The 13,447-nt window shown below is 50.5% G+C and overlaps 1 protein-coding gene across 1 annotated transcript in view; it reads right to left on the reverse strand.

Annotated features, from left to right (window-relative positions):
- The window catches only part of AGBL1 (ATP/GTP binding protein like 1), a 474,694-nt gene that overhangs the window by 385,682 nt on the left and 75,565 nt on the right, over positions 1 to 13,447 (reverse strand). Inside the window, exons 9-14 of the mRNA XM_036278149.1 lie at positions 10,122 to 10,238; positions 8,155 to 8,735; positions 6,100 to 6,183; positions 5,794 to 5,874; positions 2,592 to 2,740; positions 400 to 487 (exon numbers count right to left, since the gene is read on the reverse strand). Of these exons, the coding sequence (XP_036134042.1) occupies positions 400 to 487; positions 2,592 to 2,740; positions 5,794 to 5,874; positions 6,100 to 6,183; positions 8,155 to 8,735; positions 10,122 to 10,238 (1,100 nt within the window). The remainder of the gene's footprint in view (positions 1 to 399; positions 488 to 2,591; positions 2,741 to 5,793; positions 5,875 to 6,099; positions 6,184 to 8,154; positions 8,736 to 10,121; positions 10,239 to 13,447) is intronic.

Genomic DNA, 13,447 nt, shown 5'->3' on the forward strand with positions numbered 1-13,447 from the left:
GCTCAGTGGTTGAGCATCGGCCCATGCACCAAGAGGTCGCCAGTTCGATTCCCGGTCAGGGCACATGCCCAGGTTGTGGGCCCGATATTGAGTGGGGGGCATGCAGGAGGCGGCCGATCAATGTCTCTCATCGATGTTTCCATCTCTCTCTCTCTCCCCCTTCCTCTCTCTCTAAAATGAACAAAGAAAAAAAAATTAAATAAAAACACTACATCTCAGTCTACCGTGGGCTCCATTCATCAGGCGCTGCGTCTGAAGGGCAGGTCATCTGCTGCAGGGCCGTGCCGAGTGTAGCAGACAAGCACCGACTGCTGAGGGTTGGAGGAGCAACGTGGCAAAGCAGGAAATGGAGACAGAGTGAAAGAGCAGAGGAAAGAGGCAAACGATACTGTCACTCACTTGTAGTAGCAGATCTCATAGCCTGTCCGTATCCACGTGGGTCTGCCAAGGAGCGCCTCCTTCACGGAATACATAGTGGGCTGCATCCCTGCACCAAACAGAGGAGGGTGAAGCTGCTGGGGGGAGGGGAGGGAGTCGGAGATGGCTGCAGTGTCTCTCCACCACACCCAGGTCTTCACGCTGGACCTGTGACTGTCACCTCACACGGCGAGGGAGCCTTTGCAGACATGATGAAAGGCTCTTGAGATGGGGAGATTATCCTCGTGGGCCCTAAATGCAATCACAAATGTCTTTTTTTTTTTTTAATCCTCACCCAAGGACATTTTTGCATTTATTCCTCAGAGAGAGCGGGAGGGAGAGAGGTGGGAAGAGAGAGAGAGAAGCATCGACATGAGAGAGACACATCGACTGGCTGCCACCCACACGACCCCAACAGGGGTCGGGGACAGACTACAACCAAGGCGCGTGCCCTTAGTGGGAACCGAACCCGGGACTCTCCAGTCCACAGGCCGATGCTCTAACTGCTGAGCCAAACCGGCCAGGGCCATCATATCATAAATGTCTTTGATTTGAGATAGAAAAAGAGAGAGACAGAGAGAGAGAAACGCGGATTTGTTGTTCCGCTTATTCATGTATTCATTGGTTGTTTCTGGCATGTGCCCTGACCGGGGATGGCACCCACAACCTCGGCGGGTCAGGATGACATTCTAACCAACTGAGCTACCTGCTCAGGGCGATCACCGATGTCTTCCTAAGAGGGAGGCTTAACAAGGTTCAGCGACTGAGAAGTAATGTGGCTGAAGCAGAGAAATTTGAAGAGGCTACGCTGTTGGCCGTGACCCAAGAAATGCCAGGAACGAAGCTCTAAGAGCCAGAAAAGGAAGCAGAAAGGCCACCAGAGTGTCCAGAGAGAGAGCATGGCCTTTCCGGCACCTTGACTGGTGTCCAGTGAAACTCTAGAACCGCAGGAGAGCACATCTGTCTTGTTTTAATCCACCAAGTTTGCGACGACTTGTGAGAATAACCACGCACAGTGAATGCGACAGTCCAGGTTCACGTGTCCTGTTTCCACACCAACGACAGTCGAATTTGGGTCGGTATGAAATAGAGTCACTATCCTGTGCTCGGACCGGGAGATACGGGAGTATCATTCCTCAGGCAAAGCCACTCAATAGAGTCGTGTGTGAGCCAGCAGTTACACTCAGGGTTTCCCGTTCCTACAAACGTTCAAAATACGGCTGGGCTACTAGTCAACAGTCCCTAGCATGTCTCTGCTAAAACTGACACAGGTATTCAGGAGAATTTAAATTTTCTTTCTTTAAAATATTTTTTTTTATGTTTACTTATTTATTTATTTTTATTCCTCGTCTGAGGATATTTTTCTACTTATTATCAGATAGAGTGGGAGGGAGGGAGAGATAGAGACAGAGAGGAACGTCGATGTGACAGAGTCACATTGACTGGCTGCCTCCTGCACGACCTGGGACCAGGGATGAACTGCAATTGAGGTTCATGCCCTTGACCAGAATCAAACCCGCAACTCATTGGTCTGCAGGCTGACGCTCTAACTGCTGAGCCAAACTGGCCAGGGCTGTTTGTTTTTTGTTTGTTTTTTTAGAGAGAGAGAAAGGGAGAGAGAGATAGAAGCATCGATTGGCTGCCTCCTGCACGCCCCCTACTGGGAATCGAGCCTGCGACCTGGGCATGTGCCCTGACCGGGAATCAAACCGGGACCTCTCAGTCCCTGGGACACCGCTCAATGCACCGAGCCACACTGGCCAGGCAAACGTGCTCCAGAGTTTTCTTTGAGTGTGAATCAGTGTTTGATTGTACTGTTGGTCTGTCTGTGACAAACAGGTCTGTGCATTTGCTACTGTGGAATTTGGGAGACAGAAGAAATAGATGAGAGAGCTCACCAGCCTCAGAAAGTTCAGGGCACGGCAGCAGACTCAGGAGCAGTGTCACGGGCGCTATTAACATGCTGTGGCAGAGGGGACTTCCAGCTTCCCCTTCCACGGTAGCAATTTCTACGCCTTGGCCACTGTTTTGCCACACCTGACAACCAAAACGTGTCAGCCCCCCTTCAAGTCCTTTGGAAGCCCAGCAGGGCTTCCGGTAATACTCCAAACACTCTCACAGGGACATCATCCCTGGTGTCACCCAGAAAGCCGCTGCTCCCCGAGAGCTCGTACCATAGTTAAACTGGCTGTTGGGCTTCTCGAAGTTGATGATGTTGAAGCGGTAGGGGACGGCCGCCCTCATGCGGCTCACCTTGAAGTTGAACCACTGCTGGTACTGGGTGCTGTTCACGTCTGTGTTGACCAACAAGTCGTACTCAAACCTGCAAAGGCAGAAGGGAGATGGGAGAGTTAACCGTCTTTAAGGTGACAACCAGCATGGCAGTTGACATATCTCATGTTCTCAATGACAGGTCTAAGAGCCGGGGTCTCGGATGGCTGGTGGGTAACACTGTTACCTAGATCCACAATATTGGACCAGGCGGTGGACACTCAGGGCTGGAGGGGAGCAGGTTCTTGGTATCAGAAGAGCCAGTGACACCACTGTAGCACATAGTCTTACGAAATTGCAATTGATTCTCTATCTGCCTAGAAAAATGCAAGTGTGCTGCTACCCAGAGAAAATCCAATCACATCTGGGTAGGTGTACTGTTACTATTTAAAGCTATCCATTCCCTTTGAGCCCCCGTCTCCTCATAGGCACAATGAAAACAGCATCTCAACATGCGGTGCTCTTTGCAAAGATGAATTAAATAGTGTGCGTGAAACCCAGGCAAAGCTACAGACATGAGGTAGCCTAGCCATGCAGCCACTGTTTAGTCCTTTTCCCCTTTTCACGTGATACAACTTACATGCACCAAATACAGTGCACACATCTTAAGTATACAACGCAATCAATTTAAATGAAGTCATCTGTCTACGCCCATTTCGCAATGACCCAGATCGAGATATAGGACCCCAAGGGGTTCTTCTGTGTCCCCTCCCAGTCACTGTGTCTCCAAGGGTCATTAATTTTTTTTTTCTTTTTGAGTTTTAGCAACAGAATTGGCAGATGTGACTTAACTATTATCAGGGCATTTCATTTTCAAAAATATGACTGTGACATCCCCAAGGCATGTCCCTTGAGTTGCTCTTCTAGAAAGGGTAAGGTTTTCGCTCTGATCCATCCATCCTGTCCTACCCTGGACCCCTGGCCACGGCCATTCTATCATGAGGTTTGCAGAAGGAAAGAGCATTGGATAAGACTCATAAGAGCAGAGTAGAGCTAACTGATGGGTTCCCACTCCTCACTTTAACAACTGGGGTCATCATACAAGGAAAAGTATGACTCTGAGCAGCACTCACAGGGACCATTCTGGAGAGCCTATGCCCCCTAAATGGTCTGCTATGCCCACAAGCCTGTATCCAAAAAAGGATCATAAGCCTGGCCAGTGTGGCTCAGTGGTTGAGCATCGACCCATGCACCAAGAGGTCGCCGGTTCGATTCCCGGTCAGGGCACATGCCCAGGTGGTGGGCCAAGTCCCCAGTGGGGGGCATGCAGCAGGTGGCCGATCAATGTTCTCGCTCATCGATGTTTCTGTCTCTCTCTTCCTCTCTCAAACTTTCTCACATCAATAAAGAAAAAAATTCTTTTTTTAAAAAAGGGGACATCATAAAAATTCCTTGCCTGCCAATAGATTTGTCTTCTGTCATTTGACCATTATCCTGACTGCAACTGATTCATTTTGGATTCTACACTCTGGCCAAAGGCAGGTACATGGAGAGAGAGACCTGAGCAAGGCCAGCAGCTCGGCCACATCCAGGACGGATCGTTGTCCCACCAGGACATTCCTCAGTAGGTCTTCTCTCCTGGGTCCTTGGAACAGGATATATGGAGGGAAGGACTAACAAAGGCAGGACCCCTAAGAAGTAGTAGAAGCTGAGCTGGCGAACACGGAAGAGAGAAACGCTGAGAATTCTCAACGTGAGGGTCTTCCCCTTCTCAGCCAAACTAGCTCTCCATTTGTGGTGCTTTTATATGCTGAGCTTCCTTGAAATAACTCATGTAAAAAATAAATTTAAAAAATCACCACTCCAAAAAAATAAAGACTTCACAATTGACTCCTCAGGTGGATACAAGACAATCTGAGCGATACCAACTTCTGAGCTGGCTAAGAGCTAGTGTTGATTCAGTGCCCACCGGGTGATGGTCACGACTCTGAGAGCCTTACTTGAGCTAACTCTCCTCTGTCTATGCCGTGGTTGCTCCTAGTGGCCTCCCGTGGGAGAGGAAATGAAGCCACGGATGAGTTAGCTGACTCCCTCAAAGTCTCATGGTTGGAAAGGGATGAGGTTGTCCTGAAAGTCTGAGCCCCAAATCTGAGCACACCACACTCTTACCTGTTCTGGACTGTTGCTTTCAATAGTTCACCCATGGAAGGTGGATGATATTTCTTGCCTTTTGGTAAATGACACAGGTTGCCTACACTGTTATCGTAGAAAGAATTATAGCAAGAACAGCGATCTCTCTGCCACTAGAAGTCTTTATTTTATTTCCTTCCTTTTAGTTTGTGTAGCTCTCGATAACCTTGCCTGCAAAATCCTTCTTTTTATTATCCCTCATCTGAGGGTATTTTTCTACTTATTATCAGATAGAGTGGGAGGGAGGGGAGAGACAGAGACAGAGAGAAACATCGATGTGCTAGAGCCACATCAACTGGTTGCCTCCTGAACCACCCAACCAGGGTCGGGGACGAACCGCAACCGAGGTACGTGCCCTTGACCGGAATCGAACCCGCAACTCATTGGTCCATGGGCCAACATTCTAACCACTGAGCCAAACCAGCCAGGGCTGAGATCCTTCTCTATGAATAAGAGCTCATTGGAAGGTCCTGGCAGGGAGGCGTGCCCCTGAGAGGTCTCTTGAAGGAAGGAAGGCTCTCCCCTTCATGGGGAGCCCATGGTTTTGCCACCTCAATACACAGGGAAGCATGAGACATGAGAAGCTACAGGAAGGGGACAGGGGTCCCCTTCCATGTCCACAGAGCCAACCCTGACATCAGTGAAAATACAAACATCCCAGCCAAGTGCTCTCACACCCAAATATAGACCCGTTATTTGGAACGCAGGTGTATTCATAACCCATCCCCTCTAGTCTCCACCTTGCTATGACATCAGCTAGTGAGACCCCTAGTGACATGCTGGTCCGTGTTTCACAAGTGACGTTCGGCCGTCACCGTAGCGTGCTCCAGTTTGCACCACGGGGTACGCACAGCCACCATGGCTGATGCAAAGCTGCCCATCGATGTGAGGTCCCTGCAGAGAGCAGGGAAGAGGTGGGCGCACCTGCTCCCCGGAGCTGCCCCGAGCGGCCCCGCTGCAGCACCCCGTACTTACTCGCGCACTTGGATGGCTTTGCGAAGATTTCCCGACTCAAACTTGGAGGAGAAACACAAGCAGTCGGAAGCAGTGTCTTGCCTGTGATGGAAGAGAGAAGATACTAATGCATGTCATTGCTGCTCGTGAGTCCGGGGTGACGCTTCTAAGAGAGAAGCTGTCTCGTATGGATTCTGACCCAAATGCGCACCAGGCTGACTGCAGGAGCAGGAATGGGTCCCCGCCACGGAACACGCATTCTCGTGGCCTGACGGAATTCTCCCCGCCGCACCCACCTCCCTCCCACTGATGTCCCAGACCACCTACCAAGGCTCGTCTAAACTGAAGACGACTTTATTGATGACTTCCCTGGGCTGAAGGAACCTCCGGATATCCTCAAATATCTTGATCCTGAAAACGAACATCAGAAACATTGTGAAGGTGGACCTTCACGCCTTGCCCGACGCGTCCTACGGCTGTCTGGGCGGGGCCTCGAAGTCACCAGAGAGACAGGGAAGAGAAGGTGAATGATGCCCCGACCTTGAGCTGAAATAGCATAAAAACCATTCCTCCTCCTTCCTTCTCTCCTTGGTCAATAAATAGCCACACTGAGTGGCGGGAACGGAGGAAGCGGCCATGCTAGATTTTAGCGAGAGGATTCTGACTTGAAGGAGAGTTCTGCCCGGAGTATTTGGGCTAAGGGACTCTTAAGGTCTCTGGTTGGCCCGGCTGGTGTGGCTCAGTGGTTGAGCATTGACCCTGCACCAAGAGGTCGCCGGTTCGATTCCTGGGCAGGGCACATGCCCAGGTTGTGGGCCTGATCCCCAGTGGGGGGCATGCAGGAGGCGGCCAATCGATGTTCTCTCTCATCGATGTTTCTATCTCTCTCCCCCTCTCCCTTCCTCTCTCTCTAAAATCAATAAAGAAAAACATTTAAAAAAAACAAAACAAAGAAAAAGGTCACTGGTTGTGTGAATAAGAGGGTCCTCGTCACTGAGATAGTTTGAGATATTGGGGTTATTGGCTGTCAGCACCCTAAGGCCTGGGAGGCTCCAACAAGCCTCTGGACTCCTGTTTCATGAACATTCCTCAGATTCTGTCTGCTCCAAGGTCAAGCTTCTGTCTGAGAAACACCAAAACCCAGAGATTTAAGATGGAGAAAAGAAGCCTGAGGGATTCTTCTGATGTTCTTTTAGAATTTCCAGTCCAGCCCTGGCCAGTTTGGCTCAGCAGTTAGAGCGTCAGCCCACGAACCAGAGAGTCCCGGGTTCGGTTCCCACTACGGGCACGCACCTCGTCGGTTGCAGTTTGGCCCCAGCCCAGTTGGGGTCATGTGCGTGGCAACCAATGTCTCTCTCTCACATCGATGTTTCTCTCTCTCTCTCTTCCTCCCTCTCCCCCTCCCGCTCTATCTAAAGATAAATGCAAAAATGTCCTTGGGTGAGGATAAAAAAAAATTAGCATTTCCAGCCCAGGTCTCTGGGCGGGGGAGGCACACATGAGGCCCAGATGCAAGGGGGAGATGTTCTCTCTGGAGGAAGCTGTTTCCGGGCCGGCCCCCGTGGTGTGTCTCTCAGGAACCTGAACACGACAAATGACACTCAGGGCTGAGACCAGAGGCGTCGACCAGAAGCCCAAGCGAGACCAGCTCGTGGGCTCCACCACCAATTTGCTAACGAAACGAAAACTACGTGAATGAAACTTTCCACTGTGCACCCCTCGCTCCATTGACTTTGTGCATGCGTCCTCTGTGCTTTATTTTTTCAAGGAAAATCATGTTCCCCCTGGTGTTAGCTATTTTATTTTCCCCTCCCTTTGCTGAACCGAAGGCAAAACACCCGGTCCTGAGTTCTGAAACTCATCTCTCACTCAGAGTTTCTTCCCTGGAGAAGGCGTTTTGCTTTTCATAAAGCCCTTAGTGGCCCAGAAAACTCTTCTCCACACCAAGCCGGGTTCTACACCGTGGGGACTGCGGGGGGACTACACCTCCTCTAAGTAACAAAAGACCAGATGCCAATTCGCGATGAACAAGAAAGGAGGTTCCCAAATAACCCCCACTTGTGCTCTGTGAGCATCCTACGGAGTGCTGCCGTATGGGCAGGAACCGGCCTATCTGCTCCTGCTGTAGTGGCCTGTGGTGGGTATGGGGCGAGGGGGTGCATGAGAATCATTCAAGGGAGTCTTTCTCAGGACGCAATGCCCCGCGCCACCTCCGCTGGTTCTGAAACGCACCAGCTGACAGGCAAGCTCGCGTGTTACGGCAAAAATTTCCCAGGGGCGTTGAACCCGCTCCTGACGCACGCTCCCTGTTCTACCCAGAGCAGGACAACCACGCAGGCGGCTCCTACTGTAACAACATTGAAGAAGAGAAGAAGCCGCCACCTTTGGATCCCACGCTTGCGCTCCAGCATGGGCTCTGGAGAGGTTGACGGGCAATGCCCCCAGAGGTCAGGAAATGCCATTATCTTGAAGTCGGCCACGGATTTGGTTCTTCTGACCTTGGCCCTATAAATATAGGGGTCATGGAAGGGGATGTGCTGGGGGTGCATCTGCAGAAGCTTCTCGATCACTTCAACAGTGTCTTGAGACCTCGTGGAGCAGGAAAGGGAGGCGCTTGTCCTTGGGCAAGAAATCGTATCGATGTCCCAAGCAGCGTCTTTGAGAAAAGCCTCAATGTCAAGGACTCGATTCCCAGAAGAATCCATCCCAAGCCCGTTGGACTGGGCATTTTGGTCCGGGTTCGTTCCAGGTCTTTTTTGGGAGGCTAGAGGCACGGACGACCTGCCCCTCTTCACCATGCTCAGAAGGGGCGTCTGGACTGTGTCTTCTCTTTCTGGCCCCCGGGAGCCTTGGTCCTCATTTAAGCGATGCCGCTCCGGGGAGGCGGCGGTCGGAATGTGCTGGTGGTTGGCATACTCGGTCTCTGCAGAGGTCGGATCCTCTCCAGGTCTGGGCTCCAGGTCCTTCAGGTTGGAAGCAGAAAGAACACGTCAGTGTTCCCTTCCCAGCACAGAGTGCACCCCCAACCCCACCCCACCCTCAATCTCTGCGCACAGAGCTAGGCCTGAATCCTGGAAACTGAGGGGCGTTCTCCACGGCCAGCCACAGAAAGACTAAGTAAGCTTCAAGAGTCCAAACAATGGCAGAATCGTAGAAACTCACACTTGTAAGGGTCTTTTGGGGGTCTAGCATAATCCTATAAAGTACACAGATGTCTTCTGTGACACCCCCAATAAGTTAGTCTGGTTGAAGAACCTAACGTATAGGGTCTTCACAGTACCCCAAGGCGATGCCTTTATTTCAGGATCATTCTGACTGCTTACAAAAAGCATTCTTGCCCGGCTAGTGTGGCTCAGTGGTTGAACGTTGACCCGTGCACCAAGAGGTCACCAGTTCGATTCCCGGTCAGGGCACACACCCAGTGGGGGGCGGATCCCCAGTGGGGGGCGTGCAGGAGGTGGACAGTCGATGTTCTCTCTCATCAATGTTTCTGTCTCTCTCGCTCTCCCTTCCTCTCTCTCTAAAATCAACAAGGGTGGGGGGGAGCATTCTTTACACCGAACTGCAGTTTCCTCCCTGACATCTTTCCCTGCTGATCCCTTTCTGCTTTTGGGAGTGAACTCAATGACACTCATTCCCTTCGACATGTGGCTTCGCTTGTACCATTAGATATGGCCGAATTCATGATTTGTTAAGAGTCATCGGCAAATAGCCAAGATCAAAAGACAGGTGGAGATGGTCACACGGTGAGGTGTGCAGGTGATGCTTTGCTGAGTTGTACAGTTGACACCTGTATGATCTTGTGAACCAACATCACCCCAATGGGTTCAATCAATAATAAACAAATAGTTGGGGCAGGCCTGAAATGCTGGGGTTAGCAACAGCAGTGGCTGAGGTCTTCGCCCCTGGATGAACATCACCAGGTGTGAGGTTCTCAATGTGCTTCTCCTGACAAAAGCCACCTTGGAACCAGCTGGCCACCCTCATTCAGGCAGACGTCTGGTAATAGCGTTGCCACTTTGACAAGGGGACAGTTAAATCACCAAGAATGTCCCTACGCTTTTTCAGCACCTGGTGGAAGGGCATCTTGCTCGCTCAATGACAAAAAGGCAGCCATGTGTACCTTCAGCCTCCTCCCATCCGAGGTGTCAGGGGTCAGACGGTAGGACCCCCGCCAGCACCCTCGCTCGGCCACCTTTCTGACATCTTTGCTTCTCCTTCTGCTTCTCTCTCAGGAAGATCCCAGAAGCAGGTGGCTGGAACTGAGTAAATCTTTCCATGTGGAGACCTCTGTCTAGCCCAGGGCTCTGCAGAGGAGAGAATCCCGAGGACCACGGCGTATGTCCTACCTCAAAGCTGCAAGACAGCTCGAGACACATGGCCTCGTACTGGGCCAGCTCCTCTGCGGGTCGGTCAAGTCCGGGTTTGGAAATCAGCTTGTTCACATCCGTTTCCAAGTCATCATCCTGCAACGGAACATTCAAAACACGTGTCCTAGCCAAGAAAGCCACCCTGAGGGGCACCGAGCCGAGCTTCATACAGGACCCTCTGCAACCCCAGGCTACGGTTTCCTTGCCAAATTCAGTGTCAGCCTGTGCAAAGGACGGTGTAACAGGTCAGGTTGTATTTTTATTATTATTATTTTTAAAAAGAGATTGATGTCCGCCTGGCAGGTGTAGCTCAGTGGTTGAGCATCAATCCATGCACCAAGAGGTCACCAGTTTGATTCCCGGTCAGGACACATGCCCAGGCTGTGGGCCCGATCCCCAGTGGGGGGCGTGCAGGAGGCAGCCAGTCAATGTTCTCTCTCATCAATGTTTCTATCTCTCTCTCCTTTCCTCTCTCTCTAAAATCAATAAAATAAATAAATAAGGACACAAAACTTTAAAAAAAGAGAGACTGGTGTCAGTATTTATCAGCCCTCATCATAAATAAATAGCAATTTATCTGAAATGAACAATGGAAACACATAAAGCACATTATAAAAGGAGTTTTTTAATCTCATCACCACCATCGTCCACATAACCATAATGATTGTACCTATTCAGGTATCTATCTACCTTTGACATGTGGGTCCTTCGCTCATTTTATCAATGTTTGATGAGCACCTGCTATGAGCAGCTGGTCTCGTAGGAACTGAAGATTGGGTGACGACAGAGAATGGTCCATGATCCCATGGGATTTGCCCCTTAGCGAGTGAAGGGAGGCAGTCAGTAAATAAAGGTCATTTCAAACAGTGATAAGCGCCACAGAAATCATGACAGGGGCGCTCTGACTGCGACTGGGGTATGAGAAGCTGCTCAGATTGGGGGACACGAGAAAGCTTTGGCGAGGAGGTGACTCTTTAGGTAGACCGAAATGACAATCATCTCCGGCTATGCGAAGACTTGGAGAAAGGAGTGGCCAGGAGGAGGCACGGGGTAAATCCACTTACAGAAAGAAGACGGCTGAAGGGCAGACCGTAAGAGGAAGATTGGAGAAGCAGGTGTTTAAAAATTATTTTGTGATTGATTGACTTGAGAGAGAGAGAAACATCGATTTGTTGTTCCACTCATTGATGCGTTCATTGGTGGATTCTTGTATGCTCCCTGGCCGGGGATGGAACCCACAACCTTGGCGCATCGGGACGATGCTCTAACCAACTGAGCCACCCGCCCAGGCCTGAGAAGCAAGTACCACGCTGACCTTTACAGCGTCCGAGATGAGTTGTAACCTCCATCTACGCCTTTATCCCTTGGCACCTGCAAACGTTTACCACGTCGCCACCAATATTTTCTTCGTATGGTGGAATAATCCCAGGCTTCACTTTCTCCTTCTAGATCATCGTTGTCTAATCGTTTCATGGAGACTCTTTTCCAAACACTGCTATGTTTTCCGAAGGTTAGAGAAAGGACACCAGGAATCAAACCATCCAGGTTCCTCATATTTCCACCTCTCTCTTAGGTCTAGTTTCCCTAACGGATGAGAGGAGAAAACTCCACCCTCTGTTTCAGGAGTATATTTGTCCTGAAGACTGGATTATTCTTCCCTAAATCAAATAAATGTGGAAAACAATTGTTTATATTCCTGATCCGGGGGGGGGGGGGGAGAAAATGCAATATTCCATCCATCTTCTGCAATTTTCCTCCAAACTTCAAATTAAAAGAAAAATAGATGCCATGAGGTTGGCTTAATGATATTTTCAGGCACAGTGCACACCCGGCCCAAACCCTTTCGCCTGGTATTGGAGGTCCCAGCTTTATCCCTGGGTCCCTCCTGGCCTCCACCCTCTCTGGGCAGCGTCAGGTACGCCCCAGGCTGGTACCAATCGAAACAATCTGAAAAGCTTTGGGAATAAGGTTGGTGTGTCTGGAGCGAGGGGTGCTGCGTAGCCCGTGAGCTTCTGCCTCAGTCATTCTGCAGGTGGCGAGGTGACCCACTGAGCTGTACAGCAGAGGTTGGCAAACTACAGCCCACTGCCTGTCTTTGTAAATAAAGTTTTATTGGAACACAGCCACACCCGTTCGTTTACGTTTGCTCTGTGGCTGCAGCACAGTGAAATAGTTGTAACAGACCCTCTCTGGTCCTCAAAGCTTTGAATCTTGGTCTCTGAATCTCCAGACATTCCAGAGGGTTCATACTTCTTTATTTTTTATTTTTTTTATCCTCACTGGAGGACATTTCTCCATTCTTTGTTTAGATAGAGCGGGAGGGAGAGAGAGGAAGAGAGAAAGAAACATCGACATGAAAGGGACACATCGAGTGGCTGCCACCCACACGACCCAACCGGGGCCGGGGACAAACTGCAACCGAGGTACATGCCCTTAGCAGGAACCGAACCCGGGTCTCTCCAGACCGCGGGCCAACGCTCTAACCACTGAGCCAAACTGGCCAGGGCCTTTCTGTATTTCTTATCAACACCATTTATGTTTCTTTAGAGGTGGATCTGCCTCTGTGTCCACTCAGCCCCCCACCCAGACAGTCCTTCACCACCTAGGATTCTGGAATCCCCCTCGCTCAGAGAGTGCCTTCTGACCCTTCCTCCTCTCACCGGGCCCTCGGACACTGACTCTGCCAAGCCTCAGACTTGAGCTCACCACCCTTCTGAAGGTGGTGATTTGAACTCTGGTACCAACAACCCCCAAGTGCACTAGACTGTGAACTCTTTGAAGATACGTAGTGCGTCTTATCTGCTTTCGTATGACATTAGTGTCCCTAAGAACATGATATGCTGCCTCCCTCATGGGTTACATCCATGAAGGTACCTGGAAGACATCAAAAATGAGAAGGGAGGGAAGGAAGGGAGAGTTTAATTCACTCTGGTATGCTCCTCCTCTTCCGAGTTGGTCCAAATCTAATGGTGCTGTTCACATGGCCAACACCACCTGGTCTGCATCTGTTAACCTTCTCTTTTCTTATGGTAACACTGACAGTTTTCAATGCAGGAGAGCACCCAGCTGTCCCCTCTGCAGACCCCTGACAAATAAAAGGCTCCTTTTCATCACTCCTCCTAAGATACGGGTCGCAACAATTAACTACACCTTTCAAATGAAAAGGCCACTGGTTCAAGTCCCGGGTCGGTTCTGTGACCAGAAACAAATCCTCCTGGCTTCTCGTCCCCATTTCTTGCAGCAAATGCCACTGGGTCCACCGAGGACAAACGGGTTTGTTGGGGTGGGGGTTCCCTTGCTCTTGC

The sequence above is a fragment of the Molossus molossus genome, unplaced genomic scaffold (genome assembly GCF_014108415.1).
Source record: "Molossus molossus isolate mMolMol1 unplaced genomic scaffold, mMolMol1.p scaffold_m16_p_24, whole genome shotgun sequence".
Classification (NCBI taxonomy): domain Eukaryota; kingdom Metazoa; phylum Chordata; class Mammalia; order Chiroptera; family Molossidae; genus Molossus; species Molossus molossus.